General features: G+C 52.2%; 2 protein-coding genes and 1 long non-coding RNA gene across 7 annotated transcripts; 2 read left to right on the top strand and 1 right to left on the bottom strand.

The window, feature by feature from the left end:
* Positions 1-64: 64 nt before the first annotated feature.
* On the bottom strand, positions 65-3,923 carry CCDC103 (coiled-coil domain containing 103). 4 transcript variants are annotated; one of them, XM_046904373.1, is made up of 4 exons: positions 3,836-3,923; positions 2,577-3,618; positions 2,339-2,471; positions 65-564 (listed from the first exon to the last, which is right to left on the bottom strand). In XM_046904373.1, the coding sequence occupies exons 2-4, from the start codon at positions 2,681-2,683 to the stop codon at positions 106-108; spliced, it is 699 nt and encodes a 232-aa protein (XP_046760329.1). In that variant the 5' UTR covers positions 2,684-3,618; positions 3,836-3,923; the 3' UTR covers positions 65-105. The 4 variants fall into 4 exon arrangements, with proteins under 4 accessions (XP_046760329.1, XP_004948540.1, XP_046760328.1 ...); XM_004948483.4 differs by having other exon boundaries at positions 3,423-3,618; XM_046904372.1 differs by having other exon boundaries at positions 3,423-3,618; positions 3,843-3,923.
* Positions 563-1,940, top strand: LOC121107698. The gene is made up of 2 exons (XR_005842008.1): positions 563-933; positions 1,209-1,940. It is a non-coding gene; the product is annotated as an uncharacterized LOC121107698 (long non-coding RNA).
* A 111-nt stretch (positions 3,924-4,034) lies between the features above and the next one.
* Positions 4,035-19,677, top strand: EFTUD2 (elongation factor Tu GTP binding domain containing 2). 2 transcript variants are annotated; one of them, XM_046904367.1, is made up of 28 exons: positions 4,035-4,302; positions 4,508-4,613; positions 4,858-5,023; positions 5,191-5,269; positions 6,476-6,551; positions 6,820-6,885; positions 7,098-7,133; positions 8,038-8,128; positions 8,431-8,513; positions 8,963-9,129; positions 9,690-9,814; positions 11,457-11,520; positions 11,891-11,981; positions 12,370-12,505; positions 12,783-12,910; positions 13,400-13,593; positions 13,949-14,060; positions 14,264-14,404; positions 14,621-14,722; positions 14,956-15,038; positions 16,034-16,120; positions 16,392-16,518; positions 16,929-17,016; positions 17,214-17,332; positions 17,817-17,911; positions 18,170-18,323; positions 18,891-18,998; positions 19,098-19,677. In XM_046904367.1, exons 2-28 carry the CDS (start codon positions 4,509-4,511, stop codon positions 19,191-19,193), a joined length of 2,919 nt encoding a protein of 972 aa, XP_046760323.1. In that variant the 5' UTR covers positions 4,035-4,302; position 4,508; the 3' UTR covers positions 19,194-19,677.
* The last annotated feature ends 1,377 nt before the right edge of the window (positions 19,678-21,054 follow it).

The following is a 21,054-nucleotide window of genomic DNA, read 5'->3' as shown; positions in this document are numbered from 1 at the left end:
CTAAGAGATTCTCACAGAGCTGTCCTGTGAGGACACCGACCCAGAGATCACAAGGAACACAATGTCTGTTGTTAACCTTTATTTGGCAGAAGCACTGCTGCTCCTTCAGCTGGCCTGGTAGCATCTCATCAGCTCCATCACTCTCCTTTCCTCGGCTTCTTTCTGCAAGCTGCTGTCAGTGGGGTGGGCTTCCACCTCTGCTTTGCCACTGGGATGGCCAGGGCTCCAGTAACCCCCACTCATGCTCTGCAGCTTCCTAAACAGATCCCTGGTGCTCTCCTTCTCCGATGTGCTCAGAAGATCCAGGTTTAACCCAAAGCGTTTGGTGCTGGAAAGGCTCTGTAAGATCTGAAGGACAGCATCTCTGTCTTCATGGCAGACGTTCTCTGCCAGCACAGTAAGGAACTCACCCAGGAGGCCAAAACCCAGCTCAGTCTGAAAGATCCTGCTCAAGGCCTTCCCCTCCAGCTTAAGCAAAAGCTGATATTTTTCTTTTCCACTTTTTAAGCACCTGCGCCAATCTCTGTAAAATTCGGCAGAGGTTCCGGGCAGCTGCTCCAGTTCCTGAAGGAGAAAATAATCGTCAAGTTTTTTGTTTTGTTCCTCACAAAGGTTTTTATTCCCCCCTCGCTCCCCCCCTTATCAGTCTTTGGCTGTCTGACAGATGCTTCTTGTACAAAGAGCTGCACAAAGCTTGTGAGGCAGCAACACATGCAAAGAGACAAAGGGATATCAGGTTCATCGAGCCCAAGAGAAACCAGAGGACTTCGGAGAAAAATAAAGGAAGAGTGGGTGAGAGATGAAATGCAGTGCATGTGAACACAGGAACCCAAACGCACTGCCCACTCTGGATCCAGCATCCACTGAAAGGGATCTCTCGGAGACTGTGATAATTCCACCGAAATTTGGGTCCCTCTCAAGCAAACCAAACAGGTGAGGAGAAAAAAAGCTAAAGGGCTTAAAACTCAGAAAATACATTGGTTTATATATCCTATTTATATACCCTAACTCTATATAAACACCCTATCATACTGTCTCGTAACATATTGTAACACACACCCGCAGTAGAGCACTTGGACTAAAAGAGATACCCAGCTCAATGTGGCACCTCCAGATAAAAAGAAATCCTGTTCATATGATATGTAATTGAACTGCTGAACTCATACTGCTGACTGGAGAAGGATTAAAATGTTTGGGCTTTTATACAGATCCTGAGAATGAGGCGCAGCAGCATCAGGCAGTGTCTGAACGTGAAATGGAGAGGCCCTGGAGATCAGAGCCTGAGCACTAATGGGATTAGGAACAGCATTTGCTCTGGAGAGATCACTGCTCAGTCCAAGCGAAGACAAAGCTGCCTTAGAAGAGCTGCAGAAAGGATCTCATCACAAACAGGCAGACGAAATTCACTGTCAAAAAATTTTGTGCACAACATCTCCAGCTGGGGAACAGTCCAGAACAGACTCCATCACCTCCCCCACCAGGCTGCAGTCCCACTGCCATCGTGCCGCTGGGCTGCTGGGAGTCCCCCCGGGCATTCTGCTGAAAACACCAAAATGGCAAAGCCAACACTGGGGGCTAACAGCAAACCAGTTGAGAGTAGTGACTGTTTTTTATCTCTGCAAATCTGGTGGGTGCCTGAACCTCAAGTGCTGCCTGCATCAAGATAACCCAGCACCAGAGAGGGAAGGGAAAGAAGGGCAGCTGGAAGCATCTGGAAGTGCCTTCCATTCCCGAAGACATTCAGCTGACCATAACTTGGAAGAAGTCCACTGGTGGGAGCAGGACAGATGTCAGTCCCATCACACATAGCCTGGGTAGGAAATGTTTTTTCACCATTTCCCAACTGCAGAACTAAGGATGATCCAATGAACTCATCGGGCAGCAGGTTGAAAATAAAATAGCGCTTTTCCATATCATGCATAATTAAACAGTGGGGTGAAGAAGAATTGGCTCCGTTCACTGAAGACGTGTTATCTGTGGCCATTAAACGCAGCAATCCAGATGCACAGCCTGGCTCTCAGTCCCCAGACTGCAGCCAGCTGGAGGAGCACGGTCAACGGAGGGCACTCTTCCCCAAGAATCCATTTCTGGCCACTGTCAGATGCAGGGCACCGAGACTTTGGTCACCTGGTCTTTGACTCTTGATGCAGACACAAAGAATTGGCTGAGATTGAACCCCGCAGCTCAGAACTGGGGAGTCTGAGGGCTTGTTCACATGTAGAAATAATTCTGAATAGCTCTTGTGCAATTAAAATAACACCCAAATTATTCTGCAGTAATATTTAGGTGTGGGTAAAGCCCCAGAAAGCACCTCCCTCACCTGGGGCATCTCCCTCACCTGTGGTATCTCCACCTCAGTGGCTTTCTGGCCACTCGTGTGGCCTACACAGGGGTTCCACAGCACGTTTCTCTTGTTCCCCATCTTGTCCTTCTTCTCTAGAGGCCTCAGGTGTGATGCCAGCACGATGTCCCTGCAGGGAACAGGAAGGACACAAGGTGAAATACACGGGTGATGGAGTTGGCGTTTCTACCCAACAGCTCCTGTCGCAGCCAGGGCACAGGGGCCGGCAGGACACCTCTTCCTCCTGTGTTTTTCCTGGGGTACAATGAAGATTTTGTATCTTTGGGCCTTCCGCAGGAGAAGTCCTCCATTCTTGCAGGCATTCTTAGTCAGCCATCCCATTACACTGACGCCTGTGACTAATTGCAGCAGCCTGGACTCAGCAGCTCATGTCATTCTCATCCCACGGGATGAACGCCTGTGCCTGCTGTTCGTTAGTGCTCCCAGTAACGAGATCTTCGAGGGGTTCAGGGCTCTGCTGGCCTTCGCGAGCGGAGAAACTGCACCCACGGAGAGAAGCCGTTCTGTCCTCCTGTGACTCCCAGCTGCTGATCCACACCGCAGCGCAGATTTTGTGTGCTGAGCAGGAATGTGAGTTTTGACTGTGCTCTAACAACAGAACCGTGGCAGAGGGTCCTTATACGGGGACAGGGGAGACAGCAGCGCCACGAATGCCATTTTAAAGTGTGTCCTTTACTCAGATGTGGAAGCGTGACCACGTTCGGGCAGTGAGGCTGCCGGCACCGCGTGCTGCAGCACTGGGTGAGTCTGTCAGGGGGCGGTCAACTCCTGAACCCATCTACAGAGCTTTCTGCGGGTGTGAGGGGATGGGGTGGGGGACATTGGGAGCGTCCCACACTGCCTGCCCTCAAGGAGCCTCCTGCCCGCCCAGACTGCAGACGTGCCCAGGGATGGCGGAGCGGCTGCCACGGGAGAGGAGCCCCGGGACATCCAACACGGGCAGGCGAGGCGTCCTCCCCGCGGAGGGACAGCTGCAGCAGCAGAGCAGGAGGAGCGCCGCAGGGAAGGCCCGGCAGCCGACCTGCGGTTGACCGCGGGGCTGCGGGGGCGCCGCGCCCACCTGAACTCCCGGTAGGATCCCACGCGCTGCCGCACGGCGCGCAGTTTGGCGCTGTTTTCCCTCTCGTGCCTCCCGTCCGCCTCCAGCGCCGCCCGCAGCTCCTCCCGCAGCGCGCGCCAATCAACGGCCCCGTCCGCCTCCATCGGCGCGGCTGCTGTCACGACGGCCGCGACGGGAGGCCTCGGCGCGCGACCAGCTGTGGGGATAAGGCTCCCGCTGTGACAGCGATAGCCGCTGCAGCGCCTCAGGGGCAACGAGGGCCCCCGCCGCTGCCGTAACGGCTCGCAGCCGATCCCTCATGTCGCGATAGGCCACACCGCTCCCCGAGGCATATCTATCTCGATAGCACCCGCTGGGTCCCCCGCCGGGCCGTGCACCCTCATTCCTATCGCGATCGGCCCGCCCACACGCACCGCTAACCCGGCACCCCCACTCCTATCGCGACAGCGCCCCGAGCCGCACCGCCGCGCCCGCCCCTCCCGTTGCCATGGCGACGGCGCCGCGCGCCGCCTCAGGACCCGCCGGGGCTGCCCGCGCCGCGCCTGACAGAACCGCGCCGGCAGCGGCGCCGCACGGGACAGGCGCCCAGGGCAGCCCGGGTCCTTCCGCTGCGCTGTCGGCGGCGCCAACGGCGGGGAGTGTGAGAGGAGAGCGTGCGAAGGGTGAGGGCCGCGCCGGGGCGGGCAGGGACACGGGGCGAGGGGCGGGAACAAGGGGTGAGGAACAAGGGGTGAGGAACAAGGGGTGAGGCCTGGGCCTGGGCCTGGGCCTTGGCCTTGGCCTTGGCCTCAGCCTCAGCCTCAGCATCAGCCTCGGCCTCCGCCTCCGCCTCGGCCTCAGGACCTAGGGCCTGTGCCTGTGGGCTTAGGGTCTGGGGCAGGTTCTGTCAGCGGGGCGGGTTCTGTCAGCGGGGCGGGTTCTGTCTGTGGGACTGGATCTGTTTCTGGGGCAGGTTCTGTATGTGGGGCCAGTTTGGGCTCTGGGGCTGAGGCTGGGGCTGGATCTGGATCTTGGTCAGGTTCTGGGGCTGGGATCGAGGCTGGGTTGTAGTTCCAGGGGTTCTGACCCCATCCCTTCACCCCCAGCATGGACACTGACCTGTACGATGAGTTTGGGAACTACATCGGGCCGGAGCTGGACTCTGACGACGAGGACGATGAGCTGGGCCGGGAGTCCAAGGAGCTGGATGAGGTGGGTGCATGGCTGTGGCAGGGCTATGCTGTGCAGTGCAGCCACACACAGTAGATGCTAAGCGTGTCCTGCCCCGTGCCTGGCTCCCATTGCAGGGAAAGCTGTGGAGGATGGAGGGTCCCCTTTCTGCTATCAGTTTCCTGTCTCTCCTGTTGTGTGACAGCAAGACTTTACCTCCAGTCACAATTAAGGTTTATGAAGCACTTTGTTGTGGGCAGCAGCTCAGTATGAGTGTTGGTTGCAGCTCGAGGATGATGATGATGACGATGATATGGGGGACCACGATGAGGACCACCCTGGGATGGAGGTGGTGCTGCACGAGGACAAGAAGTACTACCCCACCGCCGAGGAGGTCTATGGGCCTGAAGTGGAGACCATAGTGCAGGAGGAGGACACGCAGCCTCTCACTGGTGAGTGGTGTTTAAGTCATCTCGTGTGGTCCTCCCATAAAATGTGAAAGGAATCTGTCAGTTTAAAGCTGTATTTCTTATCTGCAGAAAATCCCCACTCGGTATTCAGAGGTGCTGGGTTCAGGTCACCATTAACAGTGTTTTATTGTTCTTTCCTTTGTTTTCAGAGCCTATTATTAAACCCGTGAAAACCAAAAAGTTTTCTTTGATGGAACAGACGTTACCGGTCACCGTCTATGAGATGGAGTAAGTCATATGCAGAGTTTGAAGCCTGTGCTTTGGTTCAGGCCATCTGTGCTGCAATTTCCTCGCTTCTTGTTGCTTACAGGGAAGGTGGGGAGGCAGAGGGGTGTGCTGTATGGAGGCGGGAGCTTGCAGGGGGTACTGGGTTTGTTTCTTACTAACAGCAGCAATATAAGCAAGTGCAGCTGGCTCCCTGAGTTTGAACCAAACAGAAGAGGACGAAGGCACAAGGCCAACCATTTTACCGCTATTTTGCTTTCCTTGTAGGCAACGCAGTGCATTTCCTACTATTTTTTGTCCTCTGTTCGCTCCATCACTAATTAATTCTTACTCCTGCTCTTCCTTGATGTAAATGGTTAAGATGGGGCCACGCAGAAGTCCCGGTGGGACTTAACCAGAAACCTGCAAGCTTGCTATTGATTTCACATTTAGCCTTGGTTTAAGACCAATAGGCAAGCTTTTAATTTGTATTCTTATTGATTTTTGTGTTTTTTAAGCTCTTAATCAAAATGTTGTATGCTAAAAAGCCTGCTTCATAAGTGAAAATTAAAGTATTTTTAAGGAGGAGATTATTTGACTGGACTTATTATCCGCAAATCCATAACAATTGATTCTGGTTTGATAGCTTCCCATTCTTTTGAAGAGTAGCTGCTAATTTAGGATCTCAATTCCATTTTGGCTGGGTTCTCTGCAGAAGTGACCAGCCCATCACTCCTCAGCTCATTGCTGATTCAGGAAAGATTTAAGTTCTATTGCTGTTTCCTTGAGTGCCTGGGAACATCAGTGTTTTGAGACCTGAAAGTCAGAATTAAGACCTGAAAGTCAGAATTAATAGTCTGCGGAACCCCGTGGCTACCTTTTAAAAGTGTGTGGGGTGTTGTTATCCACCTCTGTGGTTTAGTTGACTACCTGCCACCATTGGAGCAGAAGCGTTTCCTCATCTGAGCTGCTCTAATACTGTCTAGAAGAGAAGAAAGGCGTTTGGAGTATTTAATCTCTTGCAGTTTTACCAACTCCGTCTCCTCCCGCCCACTGCCATCTGTCCAGGACTCCAACTCTCTTGTCCTCCCCATCTGCAGAGTGGGATTCTTCCTCCGCAGGGCATGAAAGTTTGGAGAGGATTCGGAGGGCCCTTGGGTGGAAAGCGGCACCTACTTTTCTTAGACACAGCAGAAGCCTCCAACAGTCTTTTGTGCTTCATCCCTCCAGTTTCCTGGCAGATCTGATGGACAACTCTGAGCTGATTCGGAATGTGACTCTGTGTGGGCACCTTCACCACGGCAAGGTAGTGTGAATATCCCACGTGCGTTGGGTAGCAGTAATGATCTCTCTGTTCCCTACTTTGACTGCTGCTCTTTTGACCCCCTGATCCCTGCAGCAGCATTCTCTCCTGCTCCTGTTGCTCTGCAGTTATTTGTGGCTTTTCTTTCCGTCATGTGGAAGTATTTCTGTACCCCCTTTTCTGTGTGCCCCGTGGGAGGGGTGGGATTGTGCTGCTGTTTATCTCTTTGAACAAAGTCTCATCTTTTTTCCTGTGGTTTGGTGTTTTTCAGACTTGTTTTGTTGACTGCCTGATAGAGCAGACGCACCCAGAAATCAGGAAGCGCTACGACCAGGATGTAAGTGAGCTCTGGGCGTGTTTCTGCCTTGGAATGTGTGGGGAAAATGTGGTTTTGTGATTAGAATGAAGGACAGGAAAGCCAGAGTGCAGTCCTAATTCTGGTTCTGTCATTTGCTGCGCTAACAGTGTGCAGAGAGCTGTCATGTCGTGCTTCAAACACAGTGTTCAGTGCAAAACTGTGATATTCTGACTCTTGTTTTGTCTTTGCAGCTTTGCTACACTGATATATTGTTCACAGAGCAGGAGGTAAGTGAGCCTTGTAGGACAAACAGTGATTTCACCCAGCTGCCTCATGCTTTACTCACAATTACTTACAGTTTCTTCTTCCTCTTTCGTCTCATCATCTTTATGTGCGTTCTACAGTTTGATTATTTTCTTTATCAAGGAAATGATCTGCTCTTGTTTTGCCAGAGCCCTTGTCCAACTGTCTTCCATTTACTGCAAGCCTCACCTCCATGTATGATTTTATTTATCTACCTATGTGGTGCTGACAATCCACACCAGTATTATTGCAACAAATAGGTAGCCCATTAATCTGTAGCAGTAATATCATGACATGTGGGTAAACCATTTATTTTTTTGAGGGGAAAGAGGTGTAAGGGATTCATAGCAGTGATGGAGAAGGTGAAAAACTGTAATTTCAAATGCACATCTTCCTGCTAGGCTTCCTGTGATGGGAAATTGTAGCTGGGTGCTCTGATTGCATGTGGTTGGGCATGGGTGGGGATTTTATCCAGTCCTATGCGCTTAATACTGCCATGACCAGAGCAGTCCTGGGGAAATTCTCTTCATCTTACTGCTGTGCTTTACACTCTGTATGATTGAATCCTACATGCTGAGCATAACTTAATAGCAGAGGAGTGAAAACAGAAAAACACAGATCTTCTGTCTCTGGCATTTGTATTTCCTTAGCTGTAATCAGACTCGGGTTGTGTGACCCTGAAGTGGTAGCTTACCAGTCTGCACCAGTATGGAAGGAGGAGCTGGGCTGCACAGTGCAGTGATCTGAGTGCAGGAGGTTGGACTGGAGGGGTGTTTACTTCCCTCAGTCCTTCTGATGAATTCTTCCTCCTTCATCTTTTATCTGGGAATTTTTCGTTTCATTTCGTTTCATTCTTTTAACCAGTAATCCTGCTTTCCTGTGTTTCAGAGGGGAGTGGGGATCAAGAGCACACCAGTGACCATTGTTCTGCCAGACACCAAAGGAAAGTCTTTTCTCTTCAACATCATTGACACCCCAGGTATAATCCTGCAAATCCTGTTTCGGGGTGCACTTAGCTGAAGGCAGCTCAACGTGTAAAGCAGATATATGACCACGTGTTCCTTTCTCTTTGGTCCTCTGGGTAGTGCTGTTGATGAGAGCAGTTCAATGTGTTGTGGGAAACTGAGGCCAAATTTAGGGGGGGGGGGGGGGGGGGGGGCATCTGTGTTCTGCCTTGCTGGGTGTCAGTGGCCAGAGCCAAGGGGTAGCCCCAGACCTGCACTCAGGATTAAGATTACTCTCATTCTCACTTTCTCCTTCATTTTTCTTTGTTTTCTGAAGGTCATGTCAATTTTTCTGACGAGGTGACAGCTGGCCTTCGTATTTCGGATGGCGTTGTGCTTTTCATTGATGCAGCCGAGGGGGTGAGTGTCATCTTCTCCTGGGGGTTAATTCTGAGCTCACACCAGAGCCTTCACACTGCTTTATCATGAAGGGGATGGGCTCACCTTACAGTGCTGAAGGGTTTTTGGAGGACACTTTGAGAAACAGCCAAAGTGGGGACTCAGCCCTCCCGCTCCTGTTTCCAGGTCTGACATGATGTGCGTGACCTGTAGGCTCACATCTGATTTATTTGAATCTCCACTATACGTAAAATCGAGCAGGTTATTTATATCAGAGATGTCTGTGGGGTAGGATTTGAGCAATTCGGTTGGGTTAGCACCTACTTTAAATTTCAGGAAGATCACTGATGATTGAGCAGAGGCTTTCCTACAGGCTGCAGCCCTGTGTGTAAGGGTCACTGCCTGGCATGCCCTACATAGCATTTTGTGGAGGGCTTTTGCTAGGGGTGTTGGTGCTCATTTCCCTGCAGGTGATGCTGAACACAGAGAGGCTGATCAAGCACGCAGTGCAGGAACGGCTGGCAGTGACTGTGTGCATCAACAAAATAGACCGCCTGATCCTGGAGCTGAAGCTGCCCCCTACAGATGCTTACTACAAACTCCGACATATTGTGGATGAAGTTAATGGTCTGATCAGGTACAGATGGGGTGGGGAGGGTGGGTTTGTGGATGAATACGTGCTCCCAGGGCAGTAGGCAGAAGCAAGGGAAGCCCCGCATAGGAGCTTTTGCAGCCCATTGATTGCACGCCCACCTTGGTGAGCTCATGGGCATTGCACACAGGCACATGCGCCCACGTACACCTGCATGTGCACATACATCCTCGCACAAATGTGCACCTCCTCACTTGTGGAGGGGAAACTGAGGCACAGAGCAGCTCTGACCCCATCCCACAGCCCCACCACCGCCTGCTCTCTCTCTTCTCCAAATCCCAAATCCTCCCTGATATGCTCCAGGCCAGCAGCAGGGCCATGGCCAGCCCTGTGCCCCAGCACCCCACAAGCATTGATTGCTCCCCACGCCACTGCAGCCCCTCCAATGCCCCCTGGCTGCCCACCTAATGATCCAGGCAGTGTAAACTGCTTGCCTATCACCTACTGCTGTTTGGTGTGGAAAACAGATGTGAGTGTCTTCCTTGGTTCGTAACACTGATTTATGTTGTTTTTTTCCCTTATCTCCTAAACCTGTCTCCTCTCAGCATGTATTCCACTGATGAGAACCTCGTCCTGTCTCCCCTTCTGGGGAACGTGTGTTTCTCCAGCTCACAGTACAGCATCTGCTTCACGCTGGGATCTTTTGCAAAGATTTATGCAGACACATATGGTGAGGATTATCCAGAAACCTTGCATGCTTTAACATCTCATTTCCTAACCTTTTTGTTGAGGCTTTCTCAGCTATTCTGCTTCAGCTTTCACTGTGTATCTATGTGGCCAGTTTATGCACTCTTGAACTTCAGGAAATTGAGAGGTACTGCAGATCTGAGCCCCAAGTGACTTTATTATAGCCTCGTAGACTGCAGACTATTTATTATAGCCTTTCCATGCTGTAAAAAAAAAAAAAAAAATAGAGTTCTAACTTGTTTTTAAGTAAAATAGTTTGTCCTGGTAAATATTTCTGGAGTCAGAAGTCAGTGTTTTATATATACCCTTAATCAGACAAAACAGCTCGTTCTGTGGCAGTTGAAGACAAGCGTGTGCCTTGCACTCTGTGTATCTGGACAGCTCAGCAGTGAAGCTGTTAAGCTCTGCCTGCCTTTTCCCATAAGAATCCCGAGTCTGAGGTTCAGCTGCAGCCAGGCAGAGCTCAGCCCACGAGGTTTTGCACTTTTGCCCTTCGATCTTTTTTAAGAAACCATCTTTTTCTGCCTTTGATTTAATTTTCTGTTCCCCAGGTGCCCGCTTGAGGCAATCTGCCCCTTGTAAAAGAGGGCCTTTTGCTTGCATTGCTTGCAGTAGTCAGCGATCCAGCCGAGTTCTGAAGTTTCACGTGGGGGAATTTGGGGTGATCTGTAGGAAAGAAGGATGTCGTAGATCAGCTCTTGCAAAGGAGTTGGCCTGAGGGAGGACGAAGTTGTAGAGGTCAAAGACCGATATTTCAAGGGCTGTTGTGCACCTTCATCAGTTTGGAGAAATAAATGAGCTCCCTGGGCATCACGGAATTAACACAGGATGGTACCCTGCTTTTGGGGGCTGATAAAGCATTCAGCACAGTTGGTGGGAGACGTCATCCATGAGCTGAATGGTACTTAAGTCAGTAACATCCGGCGGTGGTCACCGGGGATTTTGTGTGCAGCCACCACTCTTCCAGTAACGTGAGTTATAGTGGTTTAACTGTCAGAACTGCAGCCACCCTGAAATTTCTTATGCTTGCACATCTGCCCACAGCAAAAGCTTGTTTGGAAACCGCTGTAAATTATCACCGCTGTCTTATTATTTGTAAATCCACCATGACAGCCAAGTACTGTTCCTTCAGCACGCGGGCACTTGGAGATGCACTTAATGCATCAGCTGAAACAAGAACCTGGAGGTGTTCAGCAAGGCAGAAAATGCTGTGATAAGCTGGCAGGGTGTCAGCCATCCCAGCACCTTGGCACCGCGCAGTCGGGTCACGGTGTTACCGGTTGGAAAAATGAAACAGATGTAACTGGGTTCCTGCAGAGCACAGTCTGACTCCTCTCAGCTGTAACCTCGTGTGTGATCAGGACAGCTGAAATGCTCCTGAGAGGGAAATGTGCAAACCCACGGTGCTCCTGGGGGCTGCTGGTGCGGTCCTCACGGGGCTGTTTTCTGCCCACTTCTCTGCCCAACCTCCCCAGGTCAGGATTTTATCAGTTACTCTGAATGGGTACCGGGTGTTCACTCGCCGGCGTTGCACCAAAACCTCAGGATTGCTTTAAAGGGCAAAGATCAGATCTCCAAAATGAGAGAAATACTGAGTGTCTCTTATTCTTGCTTCTTCCTTTTAGGAGATATCAATTATCAGGAGTTTGCAAAGCGGCTTTGGGGTGACATCTACTTCAACCCAAAAACGTAAGAGGCCTGTTTAGGTGTCTGTTACTTTATTGCTGTTTTTTTTTTCCTCTCCCTCCCCTGTAAACTGTGGACTGGATGACCACCTGAGGTCCCTTCAAGCCTGAGCTGCCCTATGATCCTGTGATGGGGGGTAAGGTTGGGTCAGGCCTCCTGCTTCATGTGATTCCATGTTCTCCTGAATCCCAAATGGTAGCAGAGAAATCTTTTGACCTTTGTTTGGAGTAAGAGTGGCTCCATTATCTATGAGCACTTCCCAGGGAGGTTGGGAGGAGTAGATGACTTGAGAAGAGCAGTGGCTGTGTGTAGGTTGGTGCAAGGTGCTTGTGGTGTGCTCGGTCCTCACTGCTCTCCTTTTGTCTCCCAACAGGCGGAAGTTCACAAAGAAAGCCCCAACCAGCAGCTCCCAGCGCAGCTTTGTGGAGTTCATTCTTGAGCCCCTGTACAAGATCTTGGCTCAGGTACGTGGTGGTTTGTTATTCTTGCAGCTTCAGACGTGAGCATGCAAGGACTGAGCACTAGGTGGTGGTGTGTCTGATGCCTGCGGGACTCTTCACACATTTCTGGGTTTGAGCATGCATAGAAGTGATGGGCATCTCCTTGCAGCTGTTCCTTGCACATATAGCCCTATGTCTGTACAGTTAAAACTGCTTTTGCTCTTTGTAATGTGCTATGATATCAGCCAAGTGATAAAACGAGCCGCCCAGCCTGTTTTGTGTGAGCTCTGTGTGAGCAAGGCAGGAGCTGAGAGTGATACCTGGCAATAAATTCGGGGCCTTCAGTTGTACCTGGGAGCCTGGGGCTTGGACACCTGCAGCAGAGCTGACAGTGGTGCCTGTCGTCCTGCAGGTGGTGGGGGATGTGGACACAACCCTGCCTCGGACTCTGGATGAACTTGGCATCCACCTGACCAAAGAGGAATTGAAATTGAACATTCGACCGCTCCTACGGCTTGTCTGCAAGAAATTCTTCGGGGAGTTCACAGGTAAATCCGTCCCTGCCACGGTGTTCCCAATAGCTTACCCTCATATGGACAGAGTTTAAGGACTGTAATGCAAACGCAGAGCGTCAGCTTGCACAGGTTCCTTTCTTAGCTTTGTTTTTCCTTGTATAAAATACAAACTGTTTCCTCAAACAACAGCTTGAGACGCTGCTCACATCTTCCTATTGCTGTGGGTGCACTGTGTTTGGGTTTATGTTGTGTTTATTGGGGTACATCCCTTTCTTCTACCCTGCTTAATGACGATGTATTACTTTTCCAGGCTTTGTGGACATGTGTGTGCAGCATATTCCCTCCCCAAAGGTGGGAGCCAAGACGAAAATCGAGCACACCTACACTGGTGGCGTTGACTCCGATCTTGGGGAGGCCATGAGTGAATGTGACCCTGACGTAAGGAAGCTCTTTTGTTTTGTTATGTGGCAAATAAACCCTCCTTTCGCTGCCCTGACAGAGCAGCTGCCTCCTGGACAGCCATCTGCGCAGATTTGACTTCCAGCACTCTGAAACCTCTCATCCGAGACTGAAGCAAATCTCTTCACTCTGAGAAACTTTAGTGCCTGTCAGGGCAGCCCTTGGGAGAGAGAACTGTTTGACAGTGTTCAGAACGAGAGTCTGGGTCGGGACTTTGGAGCATGTGGGCGCTGCAGGGTGATTCTGTGTCCTTTTGCTGCCTTTTGTCCCTTTTCCATGAAGTTTTATTCACTCTCTGAGCTCAGAGAAAACTGGCCTGCATGATGCTGATAAAAATAGCCCTATATTAGCAAGTCAAAAGAAGTATTTCTATGTTCCATCTCTTCAATTGTATCTGTAGGTCCTACCAGGTCTGTGTCAGTTTTTTGTCTGTCTACTGAAAATGGTTCCTTTCTTTTCCATGGGAAGGGTCCGCTGATGTGTCACACAACAAAAATGTACAGCACAGACGACGGTGTTCAGTTCCACGCCTTTGGCAGAGTGCTCAGCGGTACCATCCATGCTGGGCAGCCTGTGAAGGTCCTGGGAGAGAACTACACCTTGGAGGATGAGGAGGATTCCCAGATCTGCACTGTTGGACGCCTCTGGATCTCAGTTGCGAGGTAGGGAAAGCTCTGACAAGGTGTTTGTTTTTGAGAGAAGTCACCGGGAGTCATTGCTGTCAGGGATGGGGAGGAGCACGGTGCTGTCAGGGGCCTGAGGCTGCAGTGGTGAGGGTAGATTTAGTTTAGATATAAGGAAGAATTTCTGTACTGTGAGGGTGGCTAAATGCTGGAGCAGGCCTCCTGGAGAGGTTGTGAGTGCCCCATCCCTGGAAGTGTTCGAAGTCAGATTGCATGGGACCTTGACTAACCTGATCTGGTGGGAGATCTTGGCTTCTGTATGAACAAATGGTCTTTAGAAACCCTTTCCAACTCAGACAGTTCTATGGTTCTTTTGTCCTCCCCCACCTTTTAGGTATCACATTGAGGTTAACCGTGTTCCTGCTGGCAATTGGGTGCTGATAGAAGGAGTGGACCAGCCCATTGTGAAGACTGCAACTGTCACAGAGCCACGTGGCAATGAGGAGGTACTGTGTGTCCCTGCTGTCACTGAGCCATGCAGGAACTCAGGGTGTTGGAATGTGTTTTAAAAGCTCGGGTGATGAGGTTAGATAAACTCTGACTGCCAAGGGCCAGGGCACAAGAGCCACCAATGGAAAGAGAACAACTCAAACGCTCTGTCAGACCCCAGTGTCCATCTATAATGCACAGCTCTTTGTCCTCATTTCAGGCTCAGATCTTCCGCCCTTTGAAGTTCAACACAACGTCTGTCATCAAAATAGCAGTAGAGCCAGTCAACCCCTCTGAGCTCCCCAAAATGTTGGATGGTCTTCGCAAAGTCAACAAGAGCTACCCGTCACTTACCACAAAGGTATTTCTGGTATTTGTGTGTTGACTGTTCTCAGCTTGTGCTGTGGGATACCTCGTAGGCTGATCTTAAAAACAAGTCAGTTTAACTGTGGGATGTTTTGTTTGTTCTGGCTTTTTTTAACGCTGATAAATCCTGATGTTTATGTAGGGCCCTGCAAGACAAGGGCCTGTGAGCAGTAATGCTGTGAGCTGAACCCTTCTCTTGTTTTTTTTTCAGGTGGAAGAGTCTGGAGAACACGTGATCCTGGGAACAGGGGAGCTCTATCTGGATTGTGTGATGCATGATCTGCGGAAGATGTATTCTGAGATTGATATCAAGGTGAGGAAAGGAGGGGGGTTTTCCCAGGTGGGGAAGGGCTTTGTCCCTCAAACTCAGAAGGATGGGAAAATAAACTTTGCACAGTGGATGGGGTGACTGTCTGCCCCTGGTTCCTCTCCAGTGTGCTGAGGTTGTTGCAATAAATGCCCATGTGTCAGCTTGCGAGTTGTAGAGAGGCTTCTATGTCAGCCTAAATAATAGACCCCCCCACAAACCTGATGCTGTTATTCCAGGTTGCTGATCCGGTTGTGACGTTCTGCGAGACAGTGGTGGAAACGTCCTCCCTGAAGTGCTTTGCTGAGACTCCCAATAAGAAGTAAGAGCCCAGGGCACCCCTGGGGAGCAGTCAGTGGGGACAGGCAGCAGAGGGGTTCTCTGAGGGGGCTGTTCCCAGACAAGTGGCAGCCTTCCATCTGCTGAACCCCCAGCAACAGACTGAGTCCCACAGATGTTTGTGAGCTCTCAGAGTAGAGGGAATAAAGAGAGATCCACATTCTCCTTTCCTTTAACTGAATTTCACACCCTCTCAGCAGTTTTCTGTTGTTTCCAAGACTGGGAGGTGTATTGGGATCATAGAACAGGTGCCAAAGAGCCCATTACTGCCTTCAGGAACTCCACAAACTTTGTGAAAAGTTTTTTCTTATCCATTCTTAATCTTGAAATTAATATTCTCCTTTCTCGTGCCTTACAACCCAGTCTTGTCTTCATGTTCCAGCAAGGTGTTATGAGATGTGCATGTCTGAGGGAGGGAGGCCTGGCACGGAGCATAGACTGAATAACCAGAATGAAAGTACAGCATGTTTTAATGCCTGAGTTTTCATGGAAATCGTGATCTGTCATACACCAAAGATAGTTTTCCTGTATTCCACTGTGCTTTCTGGTTCTTCTTGCTACTGATACACTGTGACTGGAAGTTTTGTTTTTGGGAACAGTCAGGTTTTGCTCTTTGGACTGTCTTAGAGGTGCAGGGCAGGTGGAGTGATGTGCTGTAGGGCCAGCATTCCCACGTGAGTGGGGTTCTGCAAGGCAACGTCCCTTGTGTCTGACACTTCCTTCTGCAGCCAGCATGAGCTCTGGACATCTGGCAGAGAGGGATGGGGCACTCCTGTCCCTTAGCAATCTGCTGCTAGAGGTGAGCAGACTTCGGAGAGCAGTTGTTAGCAGCACGGGCTGTCTTTTCAAGCACAACAGTAATGCTGAAAGACATGGATGGCTTCATCTCTCTGGCTGTGTTGCACAGTCCCTGAGGTCCTGCCAATTACTCCCATTTCCGTCATTCTGTGGACTAATTGCAACTGTCTCCCTTCTCAGGAACAAGATCACGATGATTGCCGAGCCTCTGGAGAAGGGACTTGCGGAGGACATTGAAAATGAAGTGGTCCAAATAACGTGGAACAGGTATGGGCAATTTGGGGAGAGCAAGAATCCTTCTAGAGGGAAATAATTGGGAAAGTAGGGAGCGCTGGGATCTGCAAGTATCAGTCAGCAGCTCCAGGCAGGGATCCTGGGTGCACTGTTAGTACCAGCGGGTCCAGGAGCGTCCTGCCCCAGCAAGCAGTTTGCTCCATGTAAAAAGCTGAGACCGTTTTTATGTGGAGCAGGTTTATAACTGTGTTCTGAGTGCAGATCAGACTCCGGTTTCCTAAACTTTCTTCCGTTCTTCCATCAGAAAGAAGCTGGGTGAATTCTTCCAGACCAAATATGACTGGGATTTGCTGGCTGCCCGTTCCATCTGGGCCTTTGGGCCGGATGCCACTGGCCCAAACATCCTGGTAGATGATACTCTGCCCTCAGAGGTGAGAAACAGGCACGGCGGTTATGTTTCAGTGAAACATTTGTGCTCTGCTGTCCGGAGGTGGCGATTCCCTCCAGGACTGTAAAAGTGCTTATTGGTTTGTCATATCTCACATGTGTTGGGCTTCTTCCACCATGCTCGTACCATAGCTGGTGAACTGCCTGCTGTTTTTCAGTCTGCAGTTTGGGCCAGCATGCACAGAGCTGGCAGCTGAACAGCCTGTCTTTAAGGATTACCAAAATATGCACTCCTCGTTTATGACTATAGGTGTCAAATTCTGAAGATGATGATTCTGAGCTGTGAGAAGGGTGCAGAAGAACATGGCTGCTCATCCAATAACCAACTTTTAAACACTGGGGTCTGTCTGTTCCTGCCTTGTGAGGAACGTTTTGTCTGTCTCTGTGTCTGCAGGTGGACAAGGCGCTGCTGGGCTCCGTGAAGGACAGCATTGTGCAGGGATTTCAGTGGGGGACCAGGGAAGGGCCTCTCTGTGATGAGTGTAAGTAGAACCTGTGTGGAAGCGGGGCTGATGGATGAATAGATTCTACCATCTGTAAGTGGATGGCTGAACTTCCTCTGATGGCTCTATCTCTTCTGCAGCCCTTGTGCTCAGAGCCTTTGGGGATGCATGGCTGGTGCTGGTATGGCAAAGGACATCTGCTAAGGTCGCTTGCTGTTGTTTCTTCCCTTCCTCAGTGATCCGCAATGTGAAGTTTAAGATCCTGGACGCAGTGATTGCTCAGGAGCCCTTGCACCGAGGTGGAGGACAGATCATCCCGACGGCACGGAGGGTGGTGTACTCAGCTTTCCTGATGGTGAGCACTGCTCTGGGCATGGCAAAAACTGAGCCTCGTGCAGTACTGGCTCTCCTGTGATGGCTCGGAGGCTCCAATGAGTGCAGGTTGTACATGTGCTGCAGTATCTGCCACAGGGATGGTGGTTTAAACTGCCTCATGAACGTTTGCAGTGCCCTCTCAGGCTGGCACGCAGGTTTTACAGGTGGTCACATTCCAGCCTGGCTGGAAGCCTGCCTGCATCCACTCTGTCTCCCATTGTGTAAGTGTTAGACTTGCTGGGGAAGGTGAGAATGTGAGAAAGGGAACACATCAACGTGGGCAGGAGGAGAAAAGCACAGAGCTCCTGTTTGCTGGGGGTTCGTTTGAGCACTGGGGCAGCAGGAACCCTCTCATCCCCGCTCGGTTGCTGTGTTTGAGCAGTTTGGCAGCTTCTGATCCTCTGTGTGCTGCAGCACATTGGCACTGCTGTAAGCTCATCTGTTGTGTCCCTTTCTGCCCTCAGGCCACCCCTCGTCTGATGGAGCCCTACTACTTCGTGGAGGTGCAGGCCCCAGCTGACTGCGTGTCTGCTGTGTACACCGTGCTGGCGCGGCGCAGGTGAGCTGCCATCACTGGAGCAGTGCAGAGCAGCAGCTGCTCACCTGAGATCCGGGTGGTAGAGACCTCTACAACCCCTTGGAGGGGGGGGCTGATGTGGAAGTGAGGGGAGAGGGTGAAATCTGTCCCCTGTGCTTTGTGGGGAGAGGATGTCCAACACCATGTGCAGCGCTTTGCTTTGTGCCTGGTTCTGTTGGAGTGTTGAAGAGGAGAAGTAAAAGGGGACACGTAGGAAGATGAATGTTTTGACTTTGGCAGAGGCCACGTGACGCAGGACGCTCCGATCCCGGGCTCCCCTCTGTACACCATCAAAGCCTTCATCCCCGCCATCGATTCCTTCGGCTTCGAGACAGACCTGAGGACCCACACACAGGGACAGGCGTTCTCACTGTCTGTCTTCCACCACTGGCAGGTGAGTCCTTGTGCTGGGAAAGAGAGAGCAATGGATCAGGCTGTGCTCTGTGCTGCAGCTTACACAGGGCAGGCCAGACATCCTCAGAGGATTTCCAATGTGGGCATTTGGAGCTGTTGGAGGCTTTGTGCACCAGCTGTGAAGTGTCTGCCAGAAGCCTGAGGCTTTGCTCCATGTTACCCAGCATTTCCCCTAGCAGGAGTGCTGAATGCTGCTCGCTGAGCTCGAGGGTCCCGCAGAGGAGAAGGCACACTCTGCTGGGTGCTGCTCAGGGTGCACTGAGCTCTGCTGCTCGAGGTGCACAGGGCTTGGACTTGTTTTTCTGCAGTGATTGCCACCCTTCAGCTCTGTCTCTCAGGGAAAGCTTTTTAGCCACACTCTATTAGTGACTTCCCACAGGGTTGATCACAGGTGGCAATGTGACTATTTCTCCCTGCCTGGAGAACAGATGCCACGTTGGGGCTTTGTGGCACCCAGAGGTGTCTGCGGGGCCCGTGCATGTTTCCCGTTGCAGCTCAGGCTCTCCTGGAGCTCCCAGCATTGCTCTCAGCTGTGGTCTTATTGCAGATTGTGCCCGGTGACCCTTTGGACAAAAGCATCGTCATCCGCCCCCTGGAGCCTCAGCCGGCCCCACATCTGGCCAGGGAGTTCATGATCAAGACCCGGCGCAGGAAGGTACGTCTGCAGGGCACCAGGATCCATGGGATCTCTGCCAGGATGGCTGTATGGGTGCTGGCACGCAGAGGAATAACACAGGTTTGGGTTACTTTGCAGGGCTTGAGCGAGGATGTGAGCATCAGCAAGTTCTTCGACGACCCCATGTTGCTGGAGCTGGCCAAGCAAGACGTCGTTCTCAACTACCCCATGTGAACACATCTCTGCTGAGCCCAGTGAGCCCAGCAAGCCCAGCACTTCCCCACCCCTCAGCGCTCCTCAGGTCCCTCTTGTATGGCTGGAGAAACCTCTTGGGGTGTTTGTGCACCGCGTGCTCAGCGCCCGCCCCGCACACAGCACAGCCCGGGGCACCAATGCTTTGTGTGTTATCAGAGCTCTGCGTGCAGTGAGGAGGTTTTCCCTTTAGATCCGCTCTCTGCAGGCACACAGGTGTAGTCTGGGCTGCAACGCATCAGCTTGAGTCGAATGTTTGGACTCTGGGGGTGTGAGGTTGCTGGATCAGCTCCCTGCTTTTGGTAATGCTGCCCGTGGGTGCTCTGCCTTCCTTTGGGGCAGGTGCAGTGCTGGGTGCCGTTCCTACCGACCTCCCCAGGAAAAGGGGCAAGTCTGGATTTTATCCTTTATTTTTGTACATGTTTTTGGATCCCTGGTAAACATCGAATACAGACTTCCACCCAGAGCTCAGTCTGATCCTTTTGGCAGAAGGGAGAGGGGGCAGAGCCCTGGGTGCCCCCACCCCAGCACTGCTTTCTGTCTGTGTCGCTGTGTCCCAGCCAGGACAAGTCATGCAGGACTGCTCCCTCCTGCATCAAGCTTTTCTTCCTTTCTCCCCAGGCTTTGGCCTGCTGCTGTGTTTTCAGGGGCTCCGGAAGGCTCAGCCCCATTGCAGCCAGGGCTTTGTCCCTGGAGGGTGAGGGGGACATCCGTCATCCTTCCAGCACGGCTCTGCCCCCAGCCCTGTGCTCCAGGCCTGGATTTCAGCTCCGGGGGGGCTGTGCTGTTCCCTATGGGCAGACCCCGAAGCGTCACCCCCTGTCTCTGCCCACCCCATATCTCTGCACACCCCGGTGTGTGCGGGACGGGGCCAGCAGCGTGGGAAGCAGGCAGTTCTCACACGGGATGCTCCCAGTGGGATCACAGCTGGAAAACACTGACCTGCAACGGGCGGCCCCGCGCGGGGTGGGAATTTTCCACGGATGCGGTCATTGCATGGGAATGGGGAATGTGTGTGGGATGGGGGGCTGGAATCCCTCCCTGTCTGCCTGGCCGTAGCGCAGTGCAGTGGTAAACTGAGGCAGTGTGGGGAGCTGTGAGCGGGGCTGTGCATGGCCTGAGTTCATCGGGGCTCAGCAGGGGCGCAGTAGGACCGCGGGGCACACAGCAGTAGCAGTGGACCATCCGCTGGGATGGGGCCCCACGTTGGCCTCATTGGTGCAGCGCTCACAGCCCCAGTGGGGTCCTGAGGCGCTGAACAATGGGGTGAGCCCCATCCCGTTCCCAGTGTTCCTGACCCCAACCTGTCCCCGTATCTTTCCAGTCTCACTGTCCACGTGTTCCTGTCCTCATGTCCCCATTCCAATCCCATTCCCAGTGTCCCTGTCCCCATCCTGTCCCGGCCGTGTCCCCACATCCCTGTCCTCCCCCCATTCCCCGTGTCCTTGTCCCCGTGTCCCTGTCCCCATCCCACCCCGTACCCCTCTCCCCATGTCCCTGTTCCCATTCCCAGTCTCCCTGCCCCCAACCTGTCCCCACGCTTTCAGTGTCCCCGCCCCCCATTCCTCCCCCCATTCCCAGTGTCTTTGTCCCCGTCCTTGCTCCCCAGTTCCCATCCCATTCCCCAATGTCCCTTTCCCCCATGCCCCTGTCCCCATCCCTCCCCATGTCCCTGTCCCCCCTCTTCCCAGTCTCCCTGCCCCCAACCTGCCCCATATCTCTTCCCAGTCCGTGTCCCCATCGCCCTCCCACGTCCCCGTATCCCTCCCCGCCCCCCATCTCCGTGACCCCGCGGTTCCGTAGCGGCGCAGCGCGGCCGCCCCTCGGAGCTCCGGGGTGGGTT

Source organism: Gallus gallus, chromosome 27 (genome assembly GCF_016699485.2).
Source record: "Gallus gallus isolate bGalGal1 chromosome 27, bGalGal1.mat.broiler.GRCg7b, whole genome shotgun sequence".
Taxonomy (NCBI): domain Eukaryota; kingdom Metazoa; phylum Chordata; class Aves; order Galliformes; family Phasianidae; genus Gallus; species Gallus gallus.
The sequence above is the reverse complement of the archived record's forward strand: the minus strand, read 5'-3'. Positions and strand labels throughout refer to the sequence as shown.

Bases quoted from the DNA above. Each gene is read 5' to 3' on its own strand.
- CCDC103 (XM_004948483.4), bottom strand. From the start codon at position 3,565: ATGGAGGCGGACGGGGCCGTTGATTGGCGCGCGCTGCGGGAGGAGCTG. The intron at 2,472-3,422 runs GTGGGCGCGGCG...TGTTCCCTGCAG, and splicing joins GGATCCTACCGGGAGTTCAG to GGACATCGTGCTGGCATCAC. The intron at 565-2,338 runs GTGAGGGAGATG...TTTCTCCTTCAG, and splicing joins CTGAGGTGGAGATACCACAG to GAACTGGAGCAGCTGCCCGG.
- EFTUD2 (XM_046904367.1), top strand. From the start codon at position 4,509: ATGGACACTGACCTGTACGATGAGTTTGGGAACTACATCGGGCCGGAG. The intron at 5,270-6,475 runs GTAAGTCATATG...TCATCCCTCCAG, and splicing joins GTCACCGTCTATGAGATGGA to TTTCCTGGCAGATCTGATGG. The intron at 17,912-18,169 runs GTGAGCTGCCAT...TGACTTTGGCAG, and splicing joins ACCGTGCTGGCGCGGCGCAG to AGGCCACGTGACGCAGGACG.